The 26720-nt window shown below is 41.2% G+C and overlaps 5 protein-coding genes across 7 annotated transcripts; 4 read left to right on the top strand and 1 right to left on the bottom strand.

The window, feature by feature from the left end:
* Positions 1-32: 32 nt before the first annotated feature.
* Positions 33-3030, top strand: LOC309721103 (transforming growth factor beta activator LRRC32-like). Its single transcript, XM_082558455.1, has 2 exons — positions 33-409; positions 556-3030. The coding sequence occupies exons 1-2, from the start codon at positions 224-226 to the stop codon at positions 2431-2433; spliced, it is 2064 nt and encodes a 687-aa protein (XP_082414581.1). The 5' UTR covers positions 33-223; the 3' UTR covers positions 2434-3030.
* Positions 3031-4507: 1477 nt separating this feature from the next.
* LOC309714818 (uncharacterized protein) lies at positions 4508-9452 on the top strand. Its single transcript, XM_082547525.1, has 8 exons — positions 4508-5198; positions 5405-5537; positions 5619-6774; positions 6972-7102; positions 7250-7398; positions 7635-7789; positions 9108-9193; positions 9329-9452. The coding sequence occupies exons 1-8, from the start codon at positions 5058-5060 to the stop codon at positions 9406-9408; spliced, it is 2031 nt and encodes a 676-aa protein (XP_082403651.1). The 5' UTR covers positions 4508-5057; the 3' UTR covers positions 9409-9452.
* A 941-nt stretch (positions 9453-10393) lies between these two features.
* LOC309714824 (gap junction beta-1 protein-like) lies at positions 10394-14289 on the top strand. 3 transcript variants are annotated; one of them, XM_082547546.1, is made up of 2 exons: positions 10394-10855; positions 11707-14289. In XM_082547546.1, the coding sequence occupies exon 2, from the start codon at positions 11721-11723 to the stop codon at positions 12546-12548; it is 828 nt and encodes a 275-aa protein (XP_082403672.1). In that variant the 5' UTR covers positions 10394-10855; positions 11707-11720; the 3' UTR covers positions 12549-14289. The 3 variants fall into 3 exon arrangements, with proteins under 3 accessions (XP_082403672.1, XP_082403671.1, XP_082403670.1); XM_082547545.1 differs by having other exon boundaries at positions 11314-14289; XM_082547544.1 differs by having other exon boundaries at positions 10394-11470.
* Positions 14290-14753: 464 nt separating this feature from the next.
* Positions 14754-17870, top strand: LOC309720457 (gap junction alpha-3 protein-like). Its single transcript, XM_082557423.1, has 2 exons — positions 14754-15063; positions 15950-17870. Exon 2 carries the CDS (start codon positions 15974-15976, stop codon positions 17057-17059), a length of 1086 nt encoding a protein of 361 aa, XP_082413549.1. The 5' UTR covers positions 14754-15063; positions 15950-15973; the 3' UTR covers positions 17060-17870.
* A 5082-nt stretch (positions 17871-22952) lies between these two features.
* Positions 22953-25036, bottom strand: vma21 (vacuolar ATPase assembly factor VMA21). Its single transcript, XM_082557432.1, has 3 exons — positions 24838-25036; positions 24486-24595; positions 22953-23910 (listed from the first exon to the last, which is right to left on the bottom strand). Exons 1-3 carry the CDS (start codon positions 24897-24899, stop codon positions 23771-23773), a joined length of 312 nt encoding a protein of 103 aa, XP_082413558.1. The 5' UTR covers positions 24900-25036; the 3' UTR covers positions 22953-23770.
* Positions 25037-26720: the final 1684 nt, after the last annotated feature.

The following is a 26720-nucleotide window of genomic DNA, read 5'->3' as shown; positions in this document are numbered from 1 at the left end:
TCTAAAAGTGGCTTCACTTAGCACTAAAAACACAATATGTTTGTCTACAAACCTTTTTTTTGTTTGTTTTTTTTACAAATTATAAGGTTTTCGCTTACATGTGACCTAAGCTTGACAGAAAGAGGCGGTCTACGTGGTCATGTCTTTATTGTCTAAATATAGTATCCACCTTCCCTATCTGGTGGCCACAGCTGTTTTCTCTCTCCCTTTTTTTTGATGAAGCATGGCTATAAGAGGGTGTTGGTGTGTGTGTGTGTGTGAGTGCATACGAGCTCTGACAACAGCAGTGGTACAGTTTAGCAGCAGCAGCAGAGGGAGAATGGTCAGACATATGTTCTCCAACTTCCTACTACTCTGGTCACTCAGCCATGACCTTTGCGTAACAGGACTGACGTATTATGCTTCGAGGGTAGGTTCAACATGATCAATATAAATGCTAAATGTTTTTAAATTTGCACTATTTATTTATTTCTTAAGCCTACAGAATTGCTGGTTTTGATATTTTTTAAAAGTGCCCCATCTCTGAGGCTCACACTGTGTTCCTTTAATTTCAAGGAGCAGTCCTGGAACAATCGGAATCTCTCTTCTATCCCTGTGGATTTGGATATAAGGATCAGAAGACTGGACCTGTCCAATAACTTCATCAGACAGCTGCACAAGCTTGAGCTGCCTTGCTTGGAGCAGCTGGACTTGAGCAACAACCAGCTGGATCTCATCTCCGAGGGGCTGTTTGAAAACCTGGTTCGACTTGAGCAGCTGAATTTGTCCAGAAACGAACTAAACAACAACCTTGGCAATAACAGCAAAGCCCTCCAATCCCTCAGCGGGCTGAAGGATTTGGACATATCAATGAACGGCCTGAGTGACTTTGCAGCCGAGCACTACCTTAGAAACAAATCCGCCCTCGATCAGCTCAAGATGACCGGTAATGCTTTAACAAGACTTTCACACAAATTATTCACAGAGAGTAAAAGCCTGAGGGCCATTGCTATTGACGACAATCTGATATCTGAGATCGAAGAAGGGACGTTCGAATCACTGATCCAATTAGAGGTGTTAAACTTGGCTAAAAACAATCTTGCGCACATTTGTGATTTTAAATTGCGTCAAGTGAAATTTCTAAATCTGAGCAGAAACTCTGTAGAGTTTTTTGTCACACATGAGGACAGCAGGCTGTACAGGCTTGAAGTTCTTGATCTCAGCCACAACAAACTTCTTTATTTTCCAATCGTTCCGAAAACGAACCGTTTGCGGTATCTTTATTTACAGAATAACATGATCGGTTCCTATTCAGAGGCTGCTTTGGTGTCAGAGACAAATTCTCTTTATAGTGAGATTGTAGGTGAAAAAATTGCAATAAAAAACAACCTACACTCAAACTGGAGGCCCATGCCACTGATTTATATTGACCTGAGCTACAACCACTTCAGGTCTTTCCCAATCGAGACTTTAAGCCTATTGCTGTCTTTAGAAACTCTGAATCTCAGCTATAACTGTCTACAAAGCATCATCTGGGATGTGAGAAATGACTCTGACTCAGGACCCCTTCGCCAGCTTTTCTTCCGCTCCCTAAAGCACCTTGACCTGCAAAGCAACAGGCTGGTATATATTTCCCCACCTTTTCTCAGTGCACTCGCACAAATAGAAAGACTAAATCTGCAAGACAACTCAGTCCAACCTTGCACTTCTGCTGATCACTTAGGAAGCATTAACTCAACACAGCAAACAAATCTTGATGACCTTTGTGTTGAATTCGCCTACTTAGGGACTCTAAAACACCTCAATCTTAAAGGAAATGGCATAAAAATGCTTCAGCCTAACACATTTCAGGGGACTTCTTTGGTTTCCCTCAGCCTTGCAAAAAATCCATCACTGGTCATGCAAGAGGGGGCGCTAGAAGGTGTGCAAACAACTCTTCAGTCCTTAATTATCAGTGAGATCAACTTAAACAGCTCTCGTCTGTTGTCTCTACCGTGCATGCCGGCATTAACCCACCTGAACGTATCGAACAACCTGCTGGATACAATTCCCAGAAGTTTAAGTTGTTCTCCCCTGAGAGAAATTGACATAAGACATAATGTTTTTATAACTTTAAACCCTTCGTTGATTCGTGCTTTATCCACAAACCTTACCGTCATGCATATAAGCGGGAATCCTTTCAACTGCTGTGACAACAGATGGTTGATGGTCTTAAATGAGACGGAGATTACAGTGCCCGATATCAGTGAGGCAGAATGCTTTACGAGAGTTAGAAACCTTACGGTGACAGAATATCTGATGAACCCTTCATTGTACTGTTCATTGCGCACAAAGGCACAGGAAGTTCATTTTGGACAAATGATGATAATTGTCTTATTTGCAATTGTTTTGTTAGCAGTTTTCATCATGTTCAGCAGGAAGCTGTGCTGCACACAGAGATCTGTTATGGTGTGAAGTCTCAAATCAGTCTTTTACAGTTTTTTTTTAGATAATTTTAGACATGCACATGGGCTATGTAAAGTAAGCATACCATAAACTTGGTGGAAAAGTGAAGATTGTGGTTATTGCACATTACAGTCTTACAGGACATACCTGCAAACTTTTCGTGACCTCTGAAGCTAAAATCTTAAACTGGAAATTGGCATTACTGATTCCCAAGTGGTTTGGTTACAGTGCACGTCAAATCAAGAATCACAAGAGTTCGTATCCATTCTTCATCGTGAATGTTTGTTTTGAAACTAAAAGCTTTAGCCAATGGATTACATTTTTATGACGTCTATGAAGCCTTGCAGAACATTCCAAGAGTCACGACTGGACTCCTGAATAATTCAACACAATTGCCATATAGACCCTTGTAAGAGAGCTTTTGTTTAAACATATTGATTTGTATATATTTTTAAATAAGAATGGCTTATTTTGTCTTTATACAAGAAATGTCATTATACCAGCCTGTTCTGTAATATATAATGTGTGGCTCTGACCCTGGAGACTGTGGTCAGATGTTGCAACGGTGTATGGTTTACATAATAAACATGTCGCACTGAATAACCACGATATCGTGCAGTTCTTTATTTAAGAATACCATTTCCCGCATTTCAGTATCTACAAAATAAATCAATGAGGTGGGAAGGTGAACAATTATAGTTGAAATGCCACCAAGTCATAGAATCCTAACTGTAAGGTCATGATCAGAGAAGGTCATCCATTAAGATTGTGAAACTAAGCAACACAACATTAAACTTTGACTTGCATCCTACAATACTGATCCACTGGCAATGGCATGAAAAGATATTTGAAATTGTAAGCAAGTACCTCTGGATGTACACCAAAAGAAAAAAAAGATATGCCATTGAGCAATCTTTCTTGCTGTCTTCCTATTGGCAAATCCCTCTTCTTGAAACTGATGCAAAGTGCCGTTTTGCAACTGGAACCAGTATATGTGATGTCAGCATTATCACGGGTACAGCAAAACTGCCTATCAATCTAACTCTTGAGCAATATTAACTTTAGTAAAATGTCTGTATTGCCCCACCCACACGTTTCAGCTTCTAGATCAAGTAGCAGCTTGACAAGTTCAAGCAAAGAGCACTTGAAGAAAAGAACACTGTGTGGATAGCATTAGGTGTCAAACCATAGGAATGCAACAAGTAAATTGTATTCATTCTTCTTCTTGGTGTTGATAGTTACTGGCATTTAGACATTAGCAACAGCTTGCATGCAAAGTTGCACGACTTTCTGTTTCTACCTCTACACCAGGGGTGCCAAACACATGGCCCCTGGGCCAGAATCAGACCGCCAAAGACTCCATTCTGTCCAACTAGACAGACTTGGAAAAAAATTGAGAAAAAGGGCATAAATTTGGGACTTTTAACTGTATTTTCTATAAGGTTGACAGCTTTTTCTACTGATAAGGACCTCCTTCGTAACCATTCATAACACACCAAAGTAACTAAATAATAGATAAACAGTTAAATGCAATATCTACAACTGAAACTTCTATCTTTTTAAAGAGGGTCCACAGTTAGAAAGTCATAGTCTGTTACATCCAGTACTTACAATATGGACAGATTTCTTCCATTTAATACAGCAGCATTTCTTTATCGTGTAGAAAAACTGAGACATTCTGCTTAAAATGTACTTATTTTTTGTTATATGAAGATATCTGAGAAATTCAATGGATGGTTAAACTTCTTATGGATCAAAGTGGGCTCTATGCAGCCCACTATGTCAAATGAGCTTGACATCCTTGCTCTAGACTGTCAAATGCTGTCTGATAAAAAAAAAAAGAAGTTCTAAATTCTTTTAATTGTTAATTTAATTGGAAATGAAAATAAAAATCAAACATGCACTATGAAAGATGTCTGAAATCTATTTTTTTTTTTAATCATTTTAAAAACAGATGTAGACGCAAAGTACTTTAGAGACAGGCACATTTAGCAAAAAAAAAAAAAAATCAACATTCACATTTCCCTCATTCACAGTAATGCTGTTCCATACTACAAATATTGGTATCGATCCAATACCAAGTAAATGCAGGGCCAGGATTGGTTACTATTTGTTATTCGGGTAGCTAATTGGGGGAGAGTAGTATGCCATGAATTATCGTTTTAATCACTACTATATCAATGATTACTTTCCACAATAATCAGTTAACGCAACAAAACACCACTTTCAGCTTTTCAGGTCTTTTGAAACGGAGTCTTTGGAGACCTGGAATGCAAGTTTTTCTGTCTCTAAACCACACAAAAAGGTTTGGACTTTCTTCATAGTGCATATTTGAGGTTTATTTTTCGATCCATTCCGCCCACCTCTACTGGCTGGGGCCTCTTCTCAAGATGGCGGCCTGGCATTGGTGGAAAAAGGAGTGGGATACATTTTTATGACAACCGGGTTTTTAAAGAAGAAACCGAAGTCAAAAAGTAGACTAAAAGGAATCGTTCCACTATGGTAATTTGCGGAACCCCCAAGAAAATCTATGAAAAGAAAAGGACCGTCAAAGTCAGGAATAATAACGCTAATTGGCTAGCTAACTAGCCGCTAACTAGCCACCAGTCATACTGGCAGGGGTCACGCACGCCATGGCTCCTCACCAGCTGGCTGTCACCCTCCAGTCGGCGCCCTCCATGATTTCCCAGAAAGTGCAGTTAACTTACCAGCTGTTCTTGCTGGAAAATGCCCGGAATAAACTTGAACAAGACCTTCGCAACTTCACCATCAAGGTAAAGCTAGCTGGCAAGCGAGCGACTAATTAATGCATTTATTTACATTAGCTGATATTGCTAAGACCAATGGAAAAAGGTACAGTGTGTTCGTCATTACAAAAACGTGAAATATCAGCTGACTGCCAAAATTGGTTTCCTCTGAACTAATAAACACAATGTATGTGTATTTTTAAATAAACCACACAAATTTTTTTTACAACCAGGCCTATAAAGATGTCCAAGGTTACCTGAATTCATCTTGTCCCAGGAACTTGTTCAGCGATCTCTCAAAAGCTTTAGATGTGAAATGTCAAACAGTCGCAAAGCTTTCAGCTTCATTAAAGGACCTCACAGCTGGTAAGTTATAAATTAATCGTATAGCTACAGATGGATAAGTAACTGTATTAATAAACCTCTGCTGCCTGCTTTCCCTGTCAGACCCGCAGGTTTGTCTTCTTCCTAAGGTTAAAAATGGAGTCAGCGGAAATCAGATACAGCAGCTTGGCATCAAAGAGATTCAGATTACAGATGTTTTTAAGTTTGGGCCCATGTTAAAGAACTCGCTGATGGCGAGCTCAATAGCAAAAGCAATCCAGGTACTGGGAGCCACGGTGTCTCTTCAGCAGCTACAACGCTTCCTCACCTCGAAGCCTGCGGCAGGCTATCAGGACAACATGATATGCAGGCGTTCTTCAAGCCTCACCAGCACTGTTTTGACTTCAAGTTGTGATTTTAAGGTTGAAGAAAAGCAGGTTGATTTTGAGGAGAAGAGCCAAGTGGATGCTGGGATTTTTCCACCTGTCACTGATGAGAGCCGTGACAGAAGTGCAGAGAGGCCTCAAATACTTTTACCTCCCTTAAAAGCTGTTTTCCCCGAGCTCAGTAACCCAAAACCCATGAACACCACACCACTATTACACTGGGGATGTGAAGATGATGTCAAGGTGCAACACCAAAAACAAACATCCTCCCAGCTGCTGCACTTCCTCAGAGCAAAAGTTAAAAACATGGGTTCACTGGAGGTCACGGCCATGGAGTGGGCTAAACGTGCATACAGTTCAGATTTACAGCAGCCTGTGTCACCTACCATTACACCACAAAAAGACCAGTTCAGTCACGTTGTCACCGATCTGGTAGAAGTTCTTGCTCCAAAAACTTTGAATGCAAAGTTTGAAACCCGAGCCCCAGTCTTCAGAGTGAAAAAAGCCGAGTCAAGTGGCTCTCTCATCTATAGTTGCGTGATTGCAACACAAACTGAACTCTGGGATATTGGAGACATCTTCGCAGAGGTAGTGGAGAGGGTCTCTGATCCTGGTCCCTTGGGAAGTGAAGACTGCCAAAATATAACTACTCAGCCAGAGATCGTGGGTGTGAATATCCACTGGAAACCCAAAAGTCCCAAGTGCGCAGAGCCTGAACGTGATAACAGTTCTGATGGTGCGAAAATGGCAACAACCAACAGTTTAAAGATTCCCGATTTCCAAATCCGAAGATTTGAAGAGACTGAGGTTGTGGTGTCTCACATTGTGAGTCCGAGCAACTTCTACATCCAGCAGGCAGACTCCCATGAGAAGCTACAGGCCTTTGCCACAGAGTAAGTCATTCATTGCTGAGGCTAAACTTAAGTCTGCTTTTTCTCAGATTTTCCCGCTGATTCACTGATGACATTTTCAGAACTTAAAGAGCCATTTATGCCTTTTATTCATAACCGTTTTCTTTGTAGATTTTTTTTTCTTTTTTAATAACCCACATGTTTCTGGTCATCATCATTATTATTTTCATTTGGCACAGCTGGAAAGCCAGTAGTTCAAATGCTGTGCAGAACTGCATTCCAGATATTGGAACCGTAGTAATGGGTTGGGTCGCCGAGCGAGAACAATGGTGCAGGAGCCAGGTGATAAAGATATGTGGCGTGAGCAGAGGTGGGTTCTGTCCTTGTGTTGAAATGTTTTTGCAGATGTATGCCTCTAGATGGTAGCAGTGTCACTTTGTTTTCCTGGTAGCCACTTGGGAATATCACACTGGATTTTTAGTCTTGCTTTGTATGCTCTCTGTCTTTTGGATGTAAGATGGTGCTGGGACAGAGACATCCATCAAGGTGGAAGTGAAAAGGTTGGACTATGGTGACACTGCCTGTCTGTCACTGTCAAATATAAAGGAGCTGACCCCTGAAATGGCTACTATACCACTTCAGGCTGTGCAGGTTTCACTGACTAATGTAAGTGGATTTACAGTACACCTGCATGGACATGTAAAAATATTCAGAGAGAGTCATACGGACTGTCCCTGCCAGAGTTTGCATACATGGAAATGTTAAAAAGCTGTGCTGTGAGAGTGTGGGCTTAATTATTTGCATTTGTCCACTATTAGTCACAGCGTTATCTGTTACTTGGTGAGAAAAGGAAATTAATTATCTCAGTTCATGGTATTTTGTGTGTATTTCCTACCCCTTAGGTGATGCCTCTGAATGGGAGAGATTGGTCTGAGGAGGCAGTCGGCTGGTTCAAAGCGACTGTACACAACAGGACCCTCTATGCTAGGCTGTACCCACAGGAAGGCAAAGTTACAGTCGAGCTGTTCATGGAGAAGGGAAAGCTCGGAGCCATGAGGTATCGAAACATAAAACACAGTCAATTAATTGTGGCGTAAAAAGTTTCAGTGGACAGAATTTTAACTGTAAAAAAATTATTACGTCACCATTAAACAATGTAAATTGTTAAATTAAGAAGTAGCATGGTGACTGTATAGTAATGTGAAAAAGTCTTGAGCCACAACCCATTTCTTTTTCCTTTCCTTTCATGTATTTTGCTAGGAAAACAAGTGCAGCAGTTTGTTGAAACATATGCAAACATACCTGGAAATGCAGGAAATAAGGCAAAAACAGAGTTTGCACCATTCTTACAAATTTCATAATCAATATTTGGAATGACCACTTATCATTTTGAATGCAGCGTGAACTCTTAGGCAGCTTCCTTGTCACTTCTTTAAATGGTCTTCAGGAATAGTTCTCCGGGCTTCTTGAAGGTTATTCAGCACTCTTCTTGGGAAGTTTGCTGTCCTTTTGTTCTGTCGAGATGATCCCACACTGCTTCAGTAATCTGCTTTGAGGCAGCCAGTTCATTACTGACTGCGGTTTTCTATCCAGGTATCCTTTTACTGTATTAGCAGTGACATTGGGATTATTGTCATGCTGATTGGCCATCTTCAGTTGGATGCCTTGCAGATGGCATTGCATGGTGGTGGATCAAAATCTTAACAGTACTCATCAGTCATGACAAGATCCCCAGTACCTCTGGCTGAAACTCATTTTTCCATTTCCTCTGTTAAGCTTTGTTTATTCATTTATTTATTTATTTATTTTTAATATAAGTTGGCTTGGCTTGAAATGGAACCTCAAACCATGACGGCACCAGAAGTTTCATCCTCATAAGACCTTGTCGCCACAGATTTTGCCTGCTACTTCTTTTGTACTCTTCTTGTCCAGTTTGCCCAAAGTCTTTTGAGGACACACTGCACTCCATGCTGAAATATGCTAAGTGTTAAGTTCATAGCTCTTTAGGAATCACCTTGTTGATGCAAAAATATTATTATGCCTGTTAAACTGTTATCTTTGGCATTTTTCATAGATTCAGCAAAAGAAATGGGAAAACATAAACAGGCAACAGGCTGTAGTTTACTTTTTCTTTTTTCTTTTCTTAATGCTCAAATCATTTAAAGGCCACAGTGTTGGGTGGCTTAACAAATGTTCCTCTTAAAATGAGCAAAAAAGCAGCAAGGGTTCAAAGAAACACTTTGTTGTCCAGGCTTTCAGAAAGACTTTTGCACAGCACTGTTTCTGTTTGTGCCACAAATAGGCAAAATACAATCATCTACTCTACATTCAAAAAGGACCAATAAGTAATGAACACACTTAACACATCATTTCAGGAGGGGTGCTTCATTGTCTTTGAGACTGGCCCAGAATGGACACGCCATCCACAGCAAACTTAAGAAGACCAGTCTCATCAAAAGAAGTAAGTTACATTATATTTTAAAAATGCATTTTCTCTAAGAGTCCACACTACACTAATATACTTCAATGCGATGTGTTTATTCCTCATTGTCACCGCTCTATGTTGATATTCACAATTTTCCGTTTTGTTTTGTAGACAGTGTTCAGCTTAAAGCCCAGAAACAGGACTCTGACTGGGAGAAGTATCTCATATCATGCTACACTCAAAGGAAGTAGTTCAGGTGTGTGTGTGTGTGTGTGTGTGTGTGTGTGTGTGTGTGTGTGTGTGTGTGTGTGTGTGAGAGAGAAAGAAATTAAAAGTAGATTTATAAAGGATTAACTGGACTAGTACACATTAAGTCATGTTTTTCTTTTGTATCTCGAGCTTTTATTCTTTATGTACAGGGAAAGCATACAAAGCTAGTTTTGCTTGTTTTATTTTGACTGTATAATTTAAAGATATTGGTTAACCTGTTCCATTTTGCTGTGTTTAAGAACAGAACTGTATTTCAAGTCCTGATTATTTTTAGCCACTAGACAGTGCCTGCTCAGTCTGATTACCCGCTTTCTATTAAGTTGTATTCATATCTATATTATTACCTTATCTGCATGGTACAACAGGTCTTTTTTGGTTTTGTTTTTTAAATGTATAATTTTTCTTTGATCACAGAAAAGCTTTGCTGACTTAATAATATTGTTCTTATGCAATGGCAAACCTATCATTATTTGTGCAGATTTGCCTTTGAAATAAAGATGTGTTTGCTACAATTGCACATTTGTGTCTCTTCCTTGTGTAGAGAGAATGTAAATGAGGTGCAGTTCATTCAGATTATTAGCAGGCCACCCAAACCCTCCCACTACGGCCTGCGAGTGATGCAGGAAAACCCATGGCACAGTGAGCCACTGTGTGTCATCTGATTGTACATGACAAACGACCACGTTGTGTTGCCGTAAATCATGGTTTCTACTGTTACGTGGAAGGGGGTGTGACCACAACTAACCTGTTGACGGTGCTATGTAAATAATAACTTTTAATATGAACCATTTGGTAACATGTTATATTGGACCTAACTGGACTAACCTGTGTGACTGGGTTAATATATTCTTGTGCTAGTATTGTTGGAATTAAAAAGTCTAGGTAACATCAAAAATTAAAGCTGTATTTTATTTTTAAAGTGCAAATGACAATTTAATCAAATCAATCTTTTAAAGTGCTGTAGCATTCAAATTAGCCACTCCATTAGACTATGCAGTAGTTCCCTAGTTCATATATAATCTGTGTGAATTCGTAAACCTGTTAATGTCGCAGCAGCAGTGACTCGGGTCAACAGCGTCCTTCACTTCCCTGCCCTGCCAAGCACAATAAATAATGTGGCAGGCTGAGGCCTTTTGTGTCCACACAGATTCTTTCTTTTGCCCCGGGGTAGGCGGAAATCGAGGCGTTTGATCTGAATTCTGAAAGAGTCTTGTTGCAGCCCCATAAAGGGTGCCATTGTATGTAAATAGTTTATATAAGAGCATATGACCGCTACGGTGCAGGGCAGTGGCTAGTGGCGGAGGAATGATTAGCATTTTCCAAACGCATGGTGTTCTCAATCCAGCCTTTTGGCTCGCTAAAAAACACAAATTTGAATTTATTTCTTCCCATTTTGTACACATTTTTGTGTACCACCAGCAGCTGAAGGTAAAAATTCATGTTATCTCCTTTCTAATTGTTTTATACTAACATTCAGTGAGAGGTTGGATTTGGGGTGAGTGATGACTGACATGCCCCAGTGACTTGACTTGGCAAATACTTGGCATGCTTACGGTCTCATCATCATTCCCTTTATGGTAGCAATGTTTTACTGAATATGCTTTAAAAGTCACATAATTTTAAGATCTGTTAAAGGAAAACCTTAAAGAACATAGCTATTCTCAAACAATAGAGATCTCTCAAGGGGAAAAAAAAAAAAGGAAAGCCTCAATGAGATGCATGTCTTGCTGCTCCCTTGGAGAAATTTGTTGTCAGTCTGTCTGCAGTTGGGCTGTAAGCCAGCCTGGGAGTAGAGTATTAATACGGGATGAGCATATCACGTGGTTCTGCAAATGTTTTGCAATTGGTTTCAACCTGTTGCGTCTTCTGACGGTGCATGATGGCAGGCCATCGCCCCTGTTTTTATACAGCCGGCAGGCTACTTGGCAATTCTTGTCTGTTGTTCCTGACTGCCAAATCTGGCTTGATGCTCAGGTCATACTTCAAGATGGTCATCTTTGGACCCGGTGCTGCTTACGCCGCTTGCACCGCCGGCTGAGCCTGGTAAACCTCTACTCATGTTACACCGGTTCGATTTTTTCTGAAATGCTAAGTTTTGTGTGCAGTTATAGTCTAAAGACCTTATTTAACTGGCAAGCCATTGTGACTTCATGCCAGTAATAAAAAAGGGAGTAAATTTTCTTAGTAATTAGAATTTTGGGTGATTTTTAGATGCAAAGCATCCCACACATGTAACTGCCTACACCTGTAAAAACTTATATTAATCCCCTTTTCCCCAGACCTGGAGTCGAAAATGAACTGGGGGTCCTTTTATGCCGTGATCAGCGGTGTAAACAGGCACTCTACTGGCATCGGACGCGTCTGGCTGTCTGTCATCTTCATCTTCCGCATCCTGGTCCTGGTGGTTGCTGCGGAGAGCGTCTGGGGCGATGAAAAGTCCGGCTTCACCTGCAACACCCAGCAGCCCGGCTGCAATAGCGTCTGCTACGACCAGTTCTTCCCAATTTCACACATCCGTCTGTGGGCACTCCAGCTCATCCTGGTCTCCACCCCTGCACTCTTAGTGGCCATGCACGTAGCCCACCGAAGGCACATCGACAAGAAGATCCTGAAGAGGGCAGGCCGCAGTAGTCCCAAAGAGCTGGAACACATCAAGAACCAGAAGTTTCAGATCACGGGCGCTCTGTGGTGGACATACATGATCAGTATCATCTTTAGAATAATTTTCGAAGTGGCTTTTCTCTACATCTTTTACTTGATCTATCCTGACTTTAAGATGGTGCGTTTGGTGAAATGTGACTCATTCCCTTGCCCCAATACGGTGGACTGCTTTGTCTCCAGACCGACAGAAAAGACCATATTCACTGTGTTCATGCTGGCAGTGTCTGCGGTGTGTGTGCTGCTCAACCTGGCAGAGGTGGTGTACCTCATAGGCAGGGCCTGCAAACGGTCCTTCCGCAGCTCTGAAGACGAGTCAAAGTTACCATGGATAAGCCAAAGATTGTCCAGTTACAAGCAAAATGAAATCAATCAGCTGATAGCAGATCATTCTCTCAAGTCTAAGTTCACTGTGACCAAAAAGAGCCCAGCCGAGAGGGGTGAGAGGTGTTCTGCTTTCTGAGACTCTCTTGAACTAATAAGCAGTAACCTCACCTGACCACGTAGTATCTCATGCATTAAAGTCACATATATACTGTGTATTAGGTCAATTTCAGCTTTTTGGCTATTTATTTATACATAATTCAGTCAGTGGATCTTAGATACTTGTTTTTATCTGTTCATTTTTACTCACAAATATTGGCTGCCGTTCTCGCCTAAACTAGAGTCTGTAGTGAAGGTTTAAAGACCAAACTGGTGCTTAAGAACATTTTAACTCAAATCCAAGGTGGCTGTTGTTACAGTAAAACCAAGCTTACCTTGATTAGATCTTTAGGGTTTTTTTTCTTTGTTTTTCTTTTTTCTGGATTCCACAATGCTTCTGAAGGCTTCCATTATATTATTTTTTTAGTGTAAATAGCAGTTTGTCAAGTTGTTGACAAGCTTAGGCTGACTATTAGTGTGATGCCTTGTTTTTGTAACAGCCGTATTGTTGTTGCAGCTCAGTATTCTTAGAAGAATAAAACAGGTGTACAGAATTGTTGTTGAATATGAGCAATTTAAAACATACCAGTTATAATTGGTGCAAAAAGTCTGTAAAGATTGCTGTTTGGAAAAGGGTTTGTAATCTGTACATAAGTCCACACCATAGCAGATCATTCGATACTGAAATTTAAGAAAATTGTGGACGCCACGATTCCAAACTAAACAAACGAAAACACGTAATGGTAAAAGTCAACCGAAATGCTCTGAAACATCACTTTGGTCCTTTAAAAATCAGAGGTTATTGAAGGAGTTGAAATGCTGGATGAGAAATTCAAAAAATGAAACCATTAGAAGCTAGTGGATGTATAGGAAAGCACATATAAATGGGTAAAATGACTTGAACAGCTGTTAACAGTATGGTGGTTAGATTTTATTTGATGGTCACTGATTTTTTCTGAACTTAATGTAGACCGCTTGTTGCTACAGTTGGTGCTAGAAAATAAATTTTCAATTCAAAACAAAACAATGTAATACTGTCCAAACATGATTGCCATGTCATCACCGGTGCCTGTAAGCCACAGTGTTGAAACCAGCTGCCTAATATCATGCCATCAAAAGAGCTCAAATGCACTGAAGCATGAAACTTCGACTTTTTGAAGTTGTGTGTCTGGAGAGTTTGGAGGCCAGGTTACTACCTTGATCTGTTGTGTTCAGATGGTAGCACTCTCACGCATGGAAAGAAGTTTCCACAGAGAACACTGTTTTGTAAGGATGTTCAACCATCAGCGGTTTTAATATTGTGGCTTCTACATGTGTGTTCACTTTGACTTGTCGGTAAACCTTCATCAATTTTCAGCTCATAATCCCCAAAAAGTTAAAAATGTCGGTGTTAGTCCTTTCCGCTTGTCTGCAGAGGTACCTCAGCTTAGAATTTGTCCAGTCTCATTACTGCAGATATATCCTTGAGTTAGAATACCTTTCCTTACTTTTCATCTTTGTAAAATTTTCTTCCAGTGGGCTTAAATAAATGTTTGCAGCTGACGTACTGTTTAACAGACCCTAGTATTAACCATCACGATATATTAGTGAACATCTCACTTGTCCTGTAAATGTAAATAAAATGTAAAGTAGCTGTTTATACAAATCGTTTGCCATGTGTGCGTGTAACATACAAAAAACCCTTTCTAAATGCACCTGTAGCATTTTACATCCAGGTAATCAACCCTGATAAACTATACAATGGGTTGAAACAGTGTACATTGTGGATTATGAAGAAATAAACTGGCAGATAATATGAAATTATTTAGCAAACATGCAGTGTGTTGTTTCTTTGAGTACCTGATGAAATAATGAAATATGTCTGAAGTGAGTTGTTGTGTTTAGTAGCTAGGATTTTAACTCATTGAAACTCAGCTTTTTTAATAAATACATTTACCCCTTTCCTGTCACTGTGATTTGGAACTTCAGGATGCCAGTAGTTGTTCATCTCCAAATCATTCCTGCACCACCACCATCCCATCTCCACCCCCATGATAGGAAAAGAGACCCTTGTGATATATTTAGATCTCGGGAACACTTGTGGCCAGACAGACTTAGCAGACAAGATCATTGGCCAGCTGCCCTGTCACTCGCCGTAGCATGCGAGCAGGGGTTTGTTTAATAGTTTACACTGGACAGTGCACACCGTGCCAAATTTAACCGAGGGGGGAGGGAGGGTCAAGGGAGAGCAGGTTTGTTGGTTGGTTCTTTGGTTGAGTGTGTGTGCATATGTGTGCTGTGGCCGGCTAAAGACCCCTGGGCCTGGATTCTGATTTCTGCGAGAGTTGTATTTGAAGACAGAAGACTGAGTCACTGAGCTTGTCGGCGTGGAACTAAGTTTGTGGCTCGCAAGAGTCTGCTTTTCCTGTCCATTCAAGGGCATTGTTGGGGGTCCTAAGATTAGTGTTGCACTGAGGCCAGTCGGTAAAGCAGTGAGGCCTCATGGACCCTGCCAGACGTGGGAAGCTTTGCCACAGAGGATGTATGAGCTGACACGGTGACTTTCTCCAGTAAATGTAAGTTTTCTGTGATTTTTTTTTTTAACTTTATGCTTTATAGACTGAAATATTTGTTTCTTCAGGAGTTTAAATTATAGTCCTAAACCTAAAGTTAACTTATTAATGGTTCATGCTGTGGCCAAATGCTGTAAGTGCAGGTTAACAGCTGTCTTATGTGAGAACAGAAGTTGAAGTTGTTTCACTTCTTTTTCCTCGAATGATGGCATTATTCTTCATTGTAATGTGGGATCTCACACCGTGGAGTGCGGGTCCCATATTTAAATTGCTGTCCAATCTGCGATAGCTGGTGCTGGCTCCCTCAGCGTCAGCCCACCTGCCACATTTCAACACTTGAATTCATCCTCCAGAGCAGCATACCTTCTACTTCCACTCTTACTACTGTATAGACCATTCATCAGAAGCAGAATCTATTTAAAACCTAATGTGTCACAGGAGCTGACAGCTCTAACATTACTCAACTGTTTCTAATTCACACTCCCACCACATCTGCCCAGTGTTTGATTTCACTTCGTGTGGCTCGTGTTGCCATGGCGTGGGTCATGAAGGCCAGGAGCCGCAGAATCATGTCTGAAACCTGCTTTCCTCCTGTCCACACTTGCCAAATATATACCCTCCCAAAGTAAATATAATCCTGTTTGCACCCACGCGGATAAGACCACTACCTGCTCAGTGGCGGCCGCCCAGTTGGACGCTCAGTTAGCAGCTTGGCTCCCAAAAGACTTGGTTGTTCTGATCTCTGCTGAACTTGGTAAGAGAATTTTTAGTCGTCAGGAAGGATGAGGCGTACGCTCAGGATTAGTTTTACTGTAGTCATTTAATCTCTGTTGCTGTGTACAACAGTCTATAGATGAAATAACTTTTTCTATTTTCAAATCCTCTGTAGTCCTAGATCTGACCTCTCACAGCCATGGGGGATTGGAACCTGCTGGGAAAGCTCCTGGAAAAAGCCCAGGAGCACTCCACCGTCGTGGGGAAGGTGTGGCTCACTGTCCTGTTCATCTTCCGCATCCTGATCCTGAGTGCTGCGACAGAGAAGGTGTGGGGCGACGAGCAGTCGGGCTTCACCTGCGACACCAAGCAGCCCGGTTGCGAGAACGTATGCTATGACATCACTTTCCCCATATCTCACGTCCGGTTCTGGGTGCTGCAGATAATCTTTGTATCCACACCGACTCTGATATACCTGGGGCACATTCTCCATCTAGTCCGGATGGAGGAAAAGCAGAAGGAGAAAGAAAAGGAGAGAGAAAAGGAGCACAGTCATCAATCAGACAAACAGACTCTCATTGTGGATGTGAAGCACAAGAAGGCTCTGATAAGAGACAATAAGGGACGAGTCCGCCTGCAGGGGGAGCTTTTGCGGACATATGTCTTCAATGTGATCTTCAAGACGCTGTTTGAGGTGGGCTTCATCGTGGCCCAGTACTTTTTGTACGGCTTTGAGCTCAAACCCATGTACACATGTGACAGACCCCCCTGCCCCAATGTGGTTAACTGCTACATATCCCGCCCCACAGAGAAAACCATCTTCATCATCTTTATGCTTGGAGTGGCCTCTGTGTCTCTGTTCCTCAACCTCATAGAGATCTACCATCTGGGTTTCACCAAGTGCAGCCAGGGCATCACCTTCAGGAGGCGCAACCAGTCCAATGGGAGTATCTCCAAGGAGCCTGGTGAGACTGCAGTGCCATTTGCCCCAAGTTACGATGACTACTTCCACGAGCACCGCCAAGTCCAGCCAGCTTACCCACCAGTGCCGTGCTACACCGCGGCCACAGACTCGTCCTTCCACCCCTACCACAGCAAGGCAGCCTACAAACAGAACAAGGACAACTTGGCGGTGGAGAGGAGCAGCACCAGCAAGCCAGAGGAATGTGACCTGAAAGGAAAGAAGGGAGCAGGATCTGCCCCTGGGTCACCTACGCAGGCCAGGCCTGGCCACAGTGCCAAACACAGCAACAACAAGACTAGAATAGACGATCTGAAGATATGAGGAGGTTTATGTTTCTCTGAGGGGTCTTAAAATGTGCAAGGGGATCATATGTTGCTTGGAAGTGTTCATACATGCCAAACTGACTCCCCTCTTCAAGATGGCACTGCTTTGACTCATTCCAGCTTAGAGGGGAGTAGTATTTACAGGGCACAGAGAGAAGCCTGAAATGGAACCACAAAAAAACAGCAACAACATTTCTGATAAACTTTCACAATAAAAGAAATTCTGCTTCTTTATATGTGGAGAAACAAAGTTGGATCTCACTTCAGACTGTAGCATTAAATGTTAGATACTAGTCTGTCGCTGCGGCAACAGACTAGTATTTGTATCTGTGTTTTCTAAGTTGTGTTGACTGGTATGAATCTTTCCACCATTCAGAGAGGGTCTGCTCAGGTTTACAGTGAGCTCGTCTTTATTTTTCTCAATGTGTGAAACATCTAGAATTCAGGGCTGGAACTTGCACAGCACTGACCTGACCTCATTCGTGGAAATCAGATAGGGAGAAAAGTTAAATTTAACTCCCTTTAAATGTTTTGAGGTCATCATCTAGCATAGTTCACTTGCTTAGACTTGAAGTAAAGAGTTGTGCAATACCTGACAATTTACTGGAGGCTTGAACTGCTGTTACTAATTCCACAGTGCGCCTCAAAAACAGATATTGCACGGGTCTCAGGAGTTCCCACATTTTTACTGTCTCTTTCCTTCTTTTTTTTTTATTGAGGCAGCCAGAAAGTAGGTAATGAAAAGCATGTCGATTGGTTTATTCTTGTTCATGTCTGGATTTGTGGCGTTTGTTTGCTTTGAAGCACTTGATGACAACCTTGTTTGCAAATCTGCTTGAAATAAATTGTCTTAAATTTGCACTTCAATTTGTGATTTTGAGTCTTTATCACACTGCAACTATTCATATGTCATAACCCTGGTGATAATACATGAAAACCAGCTGTAATATTGGCCCACACAGAAGCTGAAATGCAGCGCAGCTCTGAAGGCTTCTCTTTTGAAAACGATCACACTGTTAACGAACACGGGGTCTCTGAAATGAGGACATGCCACGTGATGTTTGACTCATCATTTTAACGTGTTTAAAACAGACATGTTGAAGCGAGAATAAACACGTGGAAAGTCTTTGCTGTCTGCGTGTCCCTCGCATGCATATCTTATACTCATCTGTGCCAAGAAGGCACACATCGCTGGCATGGAAACCTTGAAACTCATAGCATGTACATCATGAGGAAGCACCCTTGTGACTCTATGCTTGATGCCTCAAGGAGTTCATCCATCCATTTTCTTAGCTTATCCATCCGGGTGTCATTGTAGTGTTTTCTAGATTCATCTAAATATCGATAGTACTGATACCAATACTGATATCGGTATGAGATCAATACGAGCATGATAGGATCTTTACTGTGTTTCTATCCTCAAAGTTCAGTATGTAGCCCACTAAAGTGTGTTGAATAATTATCTTTTTTTATACCTCAAACATGCGCTATAAAAAATATCTGAACCTTTTTTGTCTTGACTGTCACGTCTGTTTCATTTATAGCCTACACCACGTTTAAACAAAAGTCAACCCAAAGGGCACATTTACATTTTAGGTGTCCATAGAAAAAATTAAAAATCTTTTCAAAATAAAATAAAAGTTGAAAGGTGTGATTTGTTGTGTCAAATAACTTTTGTGGAAATTAAATCATTAAAATATGTTCCGAATTTGCAAATTAATGATGATTCATGATGGAGTCATGACATATTATTCTCCTCTACATAACCTGCCATTATATCATATATATATATATATATATATATATATATATATATATATATATATATATATCAATCAGAGGGCTACAGTTTCTCAGTTTCTATCTGCAATGAGCAAAAACTGGACGTACTAGACTATTCTTGCGTCTGTTGTGGTGCCAAGCACAATATGCTTTACATCCCTCGTGTGTTACTTGTGAAAACACATAATAGCGCAACAGACTAAAGAGTCAGCTTCATCAATCAATAAGTCAGTCTTTAAAAAACATTCCACCCATCTTTGGAAATGAAGATAAAAAATGGAGGCGATATTGAAATAAAAATGTGACCATATTTGAGAGAGAAGAAAAAAGATGACAGATGAAGAGAAATGAGTGCGCTTTGAAATGAAATCCTTCTGCAGGGCTTCACTTTCACCATCAGATTGTTGGACTGTGATAGAAGATGTCCAGCGTAGCACATTTTTGGACATATTCAGCACATTCTGATAAATTATCTACAGCCATAAAAAGTTCCGTCTGTTACATAAAGCATAAATAACCTAAGAGTGGCGCTTTTATCTGTTTCCTGCTTCACAAAAATAAAAGCATCCATGAAACACATTTCTTGGACAAAACTGCGTTTTTTCTAATGTCCCGGGAGGTTTTGATAAATGTAGCATGACCACCAAGGACGACAAAAAATATTGTTATTTTAATTGGGGTGATGGACCAAAAATATTATGCTACTGATGCCTCATGTCTGTCATTATATGTGTGTTATTAATACTTTCTTTGCTTCACATGATCTCTGTTTAATATAACAAAAAAAAAAAATAATGACTAAAAGTATACAGAGGTGTGCTGTGATTGTAAATTGAAAGAATTGCTATATATGACAGCTGGGATAGGCTCCAGCTCAACTCCTTTCCCTGAATTAGAGATGGATGGATGGATGGATGGATGGATGGATGGATGGACAACTGACTGACTGACTTATTTCACTTGAAGGTTTAGCCATTTTCAAATCCCCCAAACACTACAGCAGGATCTTGTTTTTGACTCAGTTCCAGGTTTCAGAGACATCCATTGATAGATTTCCTTGTGCACTTAGCATTATCATCCTTTTTAAAGGTGCACTTCCTGTTAAGATTTGGCTCATGGACAAATGGCTTTGCATTATATTCAAGCACTCTTTAATGTGATGCAGAATGTACACAGGTGAATCAGTAAATGCTCTATGTCCTGTCCCTGAGTTAGCAAAGCCACCCTGAATCACATTTTCACCGCCATTTTTCACAGCTGGTTTGCAGTTCCGCTACTGCAAAGACAACTTTGGCCTTTGTCAAGGATACTGTTACAGTTAGAGAGCATAATAGTTATTATACCTCTATGTTAGCTGTAAAAGTGGCTCTGTTTGAGTTTTCCTGAAAGACTTCATATTCTGGTCATCTATTTCTGATTGTAGCTACATGCACTATGACACTACAGCTTGCAAGAGTTACCTACATGAATTTTATGGCTTCATGGAGTCTTCTTGGGGTGTATTTAGTGGAAAAATCAATTGTTGTTATTTTCCTTACTATGCAATATTTTATTTGAAGATCTTTGTGGTTTCTCTCTGACCTTAAAGGTATCTAAAATAATAATGATAATGATAAATAATAGAAACTCGTTCTGAAGGACTTTAGGCAGGTCTTTAGATCTTACCCTGATGTCACAACACGTGTCACATCAGAGAGGACACCAGAGCATAAACAGGATAGGTTTTTCACTCCTTGATGAGCGTCTGGTCATTAGCACCTAATCTAAAAGCGCCTGATGATGAAACTTTAGTCAGTGATTTGAAAGTATGATAGATGTAGAAATCTATGTGACATATCAGTTGTTTCTGGTAAACCTAACATGTAGCTCTATGTACTGAGAATTAAATTGTCTTGAATTCTAAGTTTTAAACACCTACACAGATGAAACTGTGAAATAAAACCTTCTAAAGTGTTGAAACATATCCTGCGTCTTCTCAAAAGCGCCTGAGCTGAATTTCATGGGAAATAACAACGCAGACTAACACAATAAAGTGCCTCCTTCGTTGTGTTTAATGGTGGATATGATCTCAAGTGTCCAGATGAGTTATTCTCCTGTCTTACTCTGTTTGCTCCCCGAGGTTTCAGTGTGGTGGACTTTATTTTCCACCAGCTGTAGCGTGGTACTCTACTGCCCTCTTTCTTTACTTTCACTTAAACACCAACACAGCTGCTTGTTTGAGCTTTGCATCTGTTGGGCACGCCATCTGCTGGGCAGGGAAATCTAAGTGAGGGAGGCATCTGATACACTCAGCAGCCACTTCATTAGGTACATGTTCCTGGTATTGGGCTGAACTCCCCTTTTTGCCTTCAGAGCTGCCTTAATTCTTTGTGACAGAGATTCAACAAGGTGCTGGAAACAGCCCTCAGAGATTGTGGTCCATATTGACACAACAGCATCAGACAAGCTGCGTCCATGATGTGAATCTCCCACTCCACCACATCACAAAGGCGCTCTACAGTGGGGCCATTCTCCTCTGACCTCCGGCCACAACAGAGCTGCCGCTCACTGGGCATTTTCTCTTTTTCAGACTGTTGTCCGTAAACCCTAGAGATGGTTGTGTGGAAAATATTCAGATCAGCCCATCTGATGCCCACAACTGTGCAAGGGTCAAATGAGCTAAATCGCTTTCTTTCCCCATCCTGATGCTCGGTTTGAACCTATGCTTGGCTAACATTTGTGTTAATGAGCAGCTGAACAGGCGTGCTTAATGAAGGCTGGTGAGTGTATGTTCTACTACATGCAGTATGAGCCGATGTAAAGTGCACCAAGAACATTTGTGCTATACATGAGTTATCTGAACTCTGTTACAGGACAGAGTATACAAAAGAAAATCATCAAGGAGTGCTGACGTGTATCGCTTGTAACCCTTCATTTAGGTAGACGCTCAGCTCTCTCTGGCCTGCTTTTCATGTCACTGACACTATGCATTCAACCTGCTAATGTGTGCTAAATGACAAAGAGCCAAAAGCAAAGCCTGCCCTTGCCCCATCTTTCTGTTGTTGCAAGGGTAAGCGTATGAAATATCAGCCAAAGGAAGGGGGGGAGACATCTGATGTTTGCTGACTGAATCAGTCTGATTGCTCGCAGGCCTGTCACCTCATCACCAACACCAGCCTGTTAAACTCACTGCAGGCAGGCTGCACAGCTCCGACTCTGGAGTACAGTGTGGGAGCTACACACACATAAAGCGGTGCTGGTGAGAAGAGGCTCTCATAGTGTGAAGGGAAAAAACGAAGAGAAATCAGCTGCTGACATGGTTTCCGAGGCAGAAAACGTTGTTACGGCCAGGCAGCTGCCGGGTCTTATCCCTGCTTCTTTTACCGCGCTGTCTGTGGGAACTGGCTGACCATTTACTGCCACCATGTGACAATTCAGACTCCCTGCAGAGGTCTATAAGGTATCTTCCCAGACATGTGAGACAAAGCTTGTTTTATTTTGGCAACCAAATTCTAATGGTTTTCACTACAGTCTTTATCAGGCCTGGGAAAAATCTGGGTCATGTTAATGAGGTTTGCAAATGTTTTCTTTATTTCATTAAGATATTTTTATGAATTAAATAATCAGTTTTGACAGTTTTCCACACTGAATGTTAGGATTGGAACTGTTGTGACAATGTGTAAATGTGCTTCTGGGGTGGACTATTAAAAACAAGTTTGTTTACGAGGATGTTTGATCTCTGTGCGCACATTTTTTGGTTAGTTATGGCAACAAATAGTAGGGGAAGTCATGACCTCTTGTGTGATAAGGCTCACTCATCACATGCAGGCCTTATTCATAAAAATACAACAAAAAACAAACAGTTCATCCAAGATTTAATCAGAGGATTGCAAAAGATAATACTTTAAATGTGTTTTTTAATATCACATTTATAGTAGTCAGTTTGTTGTTCTGGTATTAGACCATGTAAAAAAACAGGACGCACACTAGAAACCTGAAAACAAAACTCTGCACTTTATTAAAAATAAAAGATGATTTTGTAGAGAATCAGTTTAATTCTTTAACCAAGCACAAATCGTTTCCTTTCATCTTTGTATTTTTAGAAAATACCACTAGAAACAACAAAAATGTACACTTTCCAGTTTATTTGAACAAGTCGGCACTCACATCTGCATGACGACCAACGTCACTGGCTACATCATCGACACAAAACACACAAATTTAAATACAGTGTGAATTAGGAACTCACTGCAACACCAAAGTTTCATAATGTCGCCACGCTACGGCACACAAACGCACATCAACTGAAAGAAAACCAAATTTAAACACTATTTAAAAGGGTTAACAGATGACTCGAATGATATGGTTTGCGTGAGATTTAAGCACATTATGGGTTTATAATGATGCTGAGAGACATCCTCAAATGTACAACAACTGAAATGTGATTAAAATAACATGACTTCGAGCTAATTGAAGCATTTTGGAAGCAAATCTTTCATATGCATTAAACATGAGGCAAAGTGTGTGTGCGTGCACACCTGCACACATCAGTCAAAACCCAAGATGCTTTCCTACAAGACAAACTCTTTGCTGAGAAGGGACTTAGAGCACTTAGCCAAATGGCAGCTTATGACAAAGCCTCTTAAAAACCACGGCTGTCCTCTGTTGACAAAAGTAATATTTTCAGAGAAAAAAAGAAAGTCAAGAAGGCGGGCCCGCTGAGGCTGGTGAGCAAGCACACTCAGCAAGCTCCACTCCCCCCCGCCATTGCCGGGGAACACAGAGTAGTTTCAGGCTTTAACCTCGGAGCTCTAATGCAGCTCATTGTAGATGGTCTTACAATGCCCATGACCTGGGAGGGGGTGTGAGGGGAGGGGGGTGGGCTTGGATCCCTCCCCACGTCGGTCGGTCTGTCTCCTCTGGTCTTCTAAGCTGATAAGGATATGCCTTAATCATGTTTGCCCTTGCCTTTAGGCGCGCCTTCGTTCCAGGCCACATAAACAAACAAAGCCAGAACCACATGCACAGCGAGCACCGCAACAATGGCTGCGTAGAAATAACTGTCAGAGCTTGACATCTTCATCGAACCTACGAAACAGAAGCAGAGCGTTAATGGCGACGACCAGCAGCTGCATCACGGAGTTTAAAGTGTCACAAGTCAGGTTTATATTGAGGTGCTAAACACAACTTTCTCTGGCACAGAATGAAACCCAGAAAAATAAAAGCTGCAGTGGCTTGTTATGTCTTTCCATATAAACCTACAGCATCTCTGGTTGTATTCGATTATTGTGGGTGATATAAACCAGTATATTTGTCATTGTGGGTACTGAGGAGGTCGTCAAATGTGATAATTATGGGGGAAAGAGTTCCGATAAATCCCTAGATCCAGAATAAATGCACATTCTCATCTGGATTAGCTTTATTATATCATCTAAAATGGAAATGTTGGTATGGAATGACAAATACTATGCTAAAAGACTCTTACTATTAGAGCTTAAAGATAAACTGACTGCTCTATTAACCTGTCAGCAGATGACCACTGATCAATAGATTTTAAAATCTGGATGATGTGCTACGTTTACAAAATAAAGTAAAAACCCCAAGAAAATGTGAAAGCAGGAACAGAGTGGAGGTAAGTCCACAATCATCCGGACACACTTCACCTTCAAAGATGTACGCCTTTGATGCGAAATACAGTCCAATGGGCACCGTGACCATGAGGATGGTGAAGAACAGCAGAGTCTTGAGGGCTGAAACCAGGGAGCTTTCATTTCTGCAAAGGAGCACAAGTTCATGAGTCAGCCGGGATCAAACCACACAGCGACGGGGGCTCTGACACGCTGACTACGGATGTGGATGTGTACCCTGGTGAAAATTACATCTATGTTCCCGGATTGTGCCACATAAAAGATATGTCTCTATGGCAATGAACGGCACCGCAGAGCTCGGGTTTTCAGGTCACTAGGTATACAAGCTAGCCGTTAGCTTAGCTAGTTCGTTATACTATTTTCTCACCCTCTGAAATACTGCGGCGGTGGGGCGGAAGCGTCCAGAGATGCTTTCATAGATCCGTCCATTGCTGTACTGTAAATGAAGCGACACAACGACGAAACTTGTGCGCGAATATTCTCGCGTTTATTCTCTGTAAGCGTTGTGTTGACAGCGCTAAAATCGCTTCTTCCGGGATGGTCACGAGACTGGTCACATGATGAGATTAGACGCCAGATAGTCTCGCGATGACAGAATGTATTTGCCCGAGTAATCTGAGGATATAAAGGCTGGCTTTATCTTTCAGCAACATAAAGCATCGGACTGTTGACTGCTGTAGAATCATGAGGGTAATTTGCAGCCCAGATGTTGGTAAAAGTAGACTATTCACCACTTTCTGTTTGGGAAAGCCTTAAAAGATTCAAGTTCATGACAGTACAAGTATGACTTGTTTTTCCCAGAACTATTGGTGGTGGTGGAAGGTGATGATTTGAGCTTGTTTTGCATCCACAGGACCTGGGCACCAGTCATGAACTCCTCTGTATACCAAAGTATTCTACAGTTTAATGTGAGGACAGCTATGTGAGGGCAGGGATAGCTCAGTAGGTAGAGTGGTGGCCCCATGATCGGAAGGTCGGGGGTTCGATTCCTCTGAACAGCTACCCTGAGGTACCCCTGAGCAAGGTACCGTCCCTACACACTGCTCCCCGGGCGCCCAATGGCTGCCCACTGCTTCACTGAGTGAATGGGTTAAATGCAGAGAGGGATTTTCCCCACGGGGACCAATAAAGTACACTTTCTAAAACTTGGTCAAAATTGTAATATACAGCAGAACAATGAGCCAAAACACAGCATCGAATCTACTGCTGCATGGCTTGAAAAGAATCAAGGTGTTGCCCACTCAAAGTCCAGACCCAACTATAATCCTGTGGAAGCATCTTTAGAGAGCTGTGCATATGTATAGAAGAGTGGGCCAAAATTCCTCCACAATAATGTGAGAGACTTATATAGTCATACAGAAAATGATTCATTCAAGTTATTGCCAATAAAAGTGGTTCTGCAAGCTGTTATGTGAAATCTTAAAATTGCTAATTAAAATGGTTATTGCAATTGGATTAGTTTTAAAAAATAAATGTTTTCCTAGCAGGGAGCTAGATAAATACAGTCATATAAACAGCACTTCACTGCCCTTCCATTCCCAAAGATATTCTCTGAAAATAAAAGTGGGTGGATTTTAATACGTCAACTATCATTACTTCATTCTTAAATGGAAAAAAATAACATGACATAACATAGCCTCAGTGTCCTCAGTGGCTGTGCATGCACAGTTCACATGGTCGGCATGTGTTTGTACACACACTCCTGAATAACACTGCTACACTGTTATCTCCTGTTTAATTGCTGATGTAACAGAAAGCCATTTAGTCCATTATGAGCAATTTGTGTGGATTTAGTATTGGTGCATTACCTACGTTTCTGGTCAAAGCGTTCCTCTCTGAGTCTCAGGGAGTGGCACTTTCTGCTCCAGTTGGCTTTTGTTGTTACCAGTTTCACGCTCAGCAGGCTCCCGAAAAACACATTCAGTTTGAAAAGACTCAAAAGAGACGAAAGAGAAGCTCTAAGAAGAATCTAGGGACCCATGTTCCAAATAATCGTTTCGCTTTCAGTGGCAATTTCACTCTCAAGTAGTTATCCGAGGGGAGGAAAAAGAAAAGAAAAAAAAACTCGCTAAAGACGTCAGTGAGTGTGAAGATGCAGCCGATTGTCGTGGTGATTCATATTAATTTCAAATCTTCTTGCAGATGAACCAACATGAGCAATTTTAAAAACTGTTTTCTGCCTCTTTTGTTTTGTTAGATTTTGCCCTTTGGGAGACAGAGAGGAAGCACAGGAGAGCGGTTTCTGAATCG

Source organism: Aulonocara stuartgranti (assembly GCF_965226115.1).
Source record: "Aulonocara stuartgranti genome assembly, chromosome: 2".
NCBI classification, from domain to species: domain Eukaryota; kingdom Metazoa; phylum Chordata; class Actinopteri; order Cichliformes; family Cichlidae; genus Aulonocara; species Aulonocara stuartgranti.
Note: the sequence above shows the minus strand (reverse complement) of the source record. Positions and strands in the feature narration are given on the sequence as shown.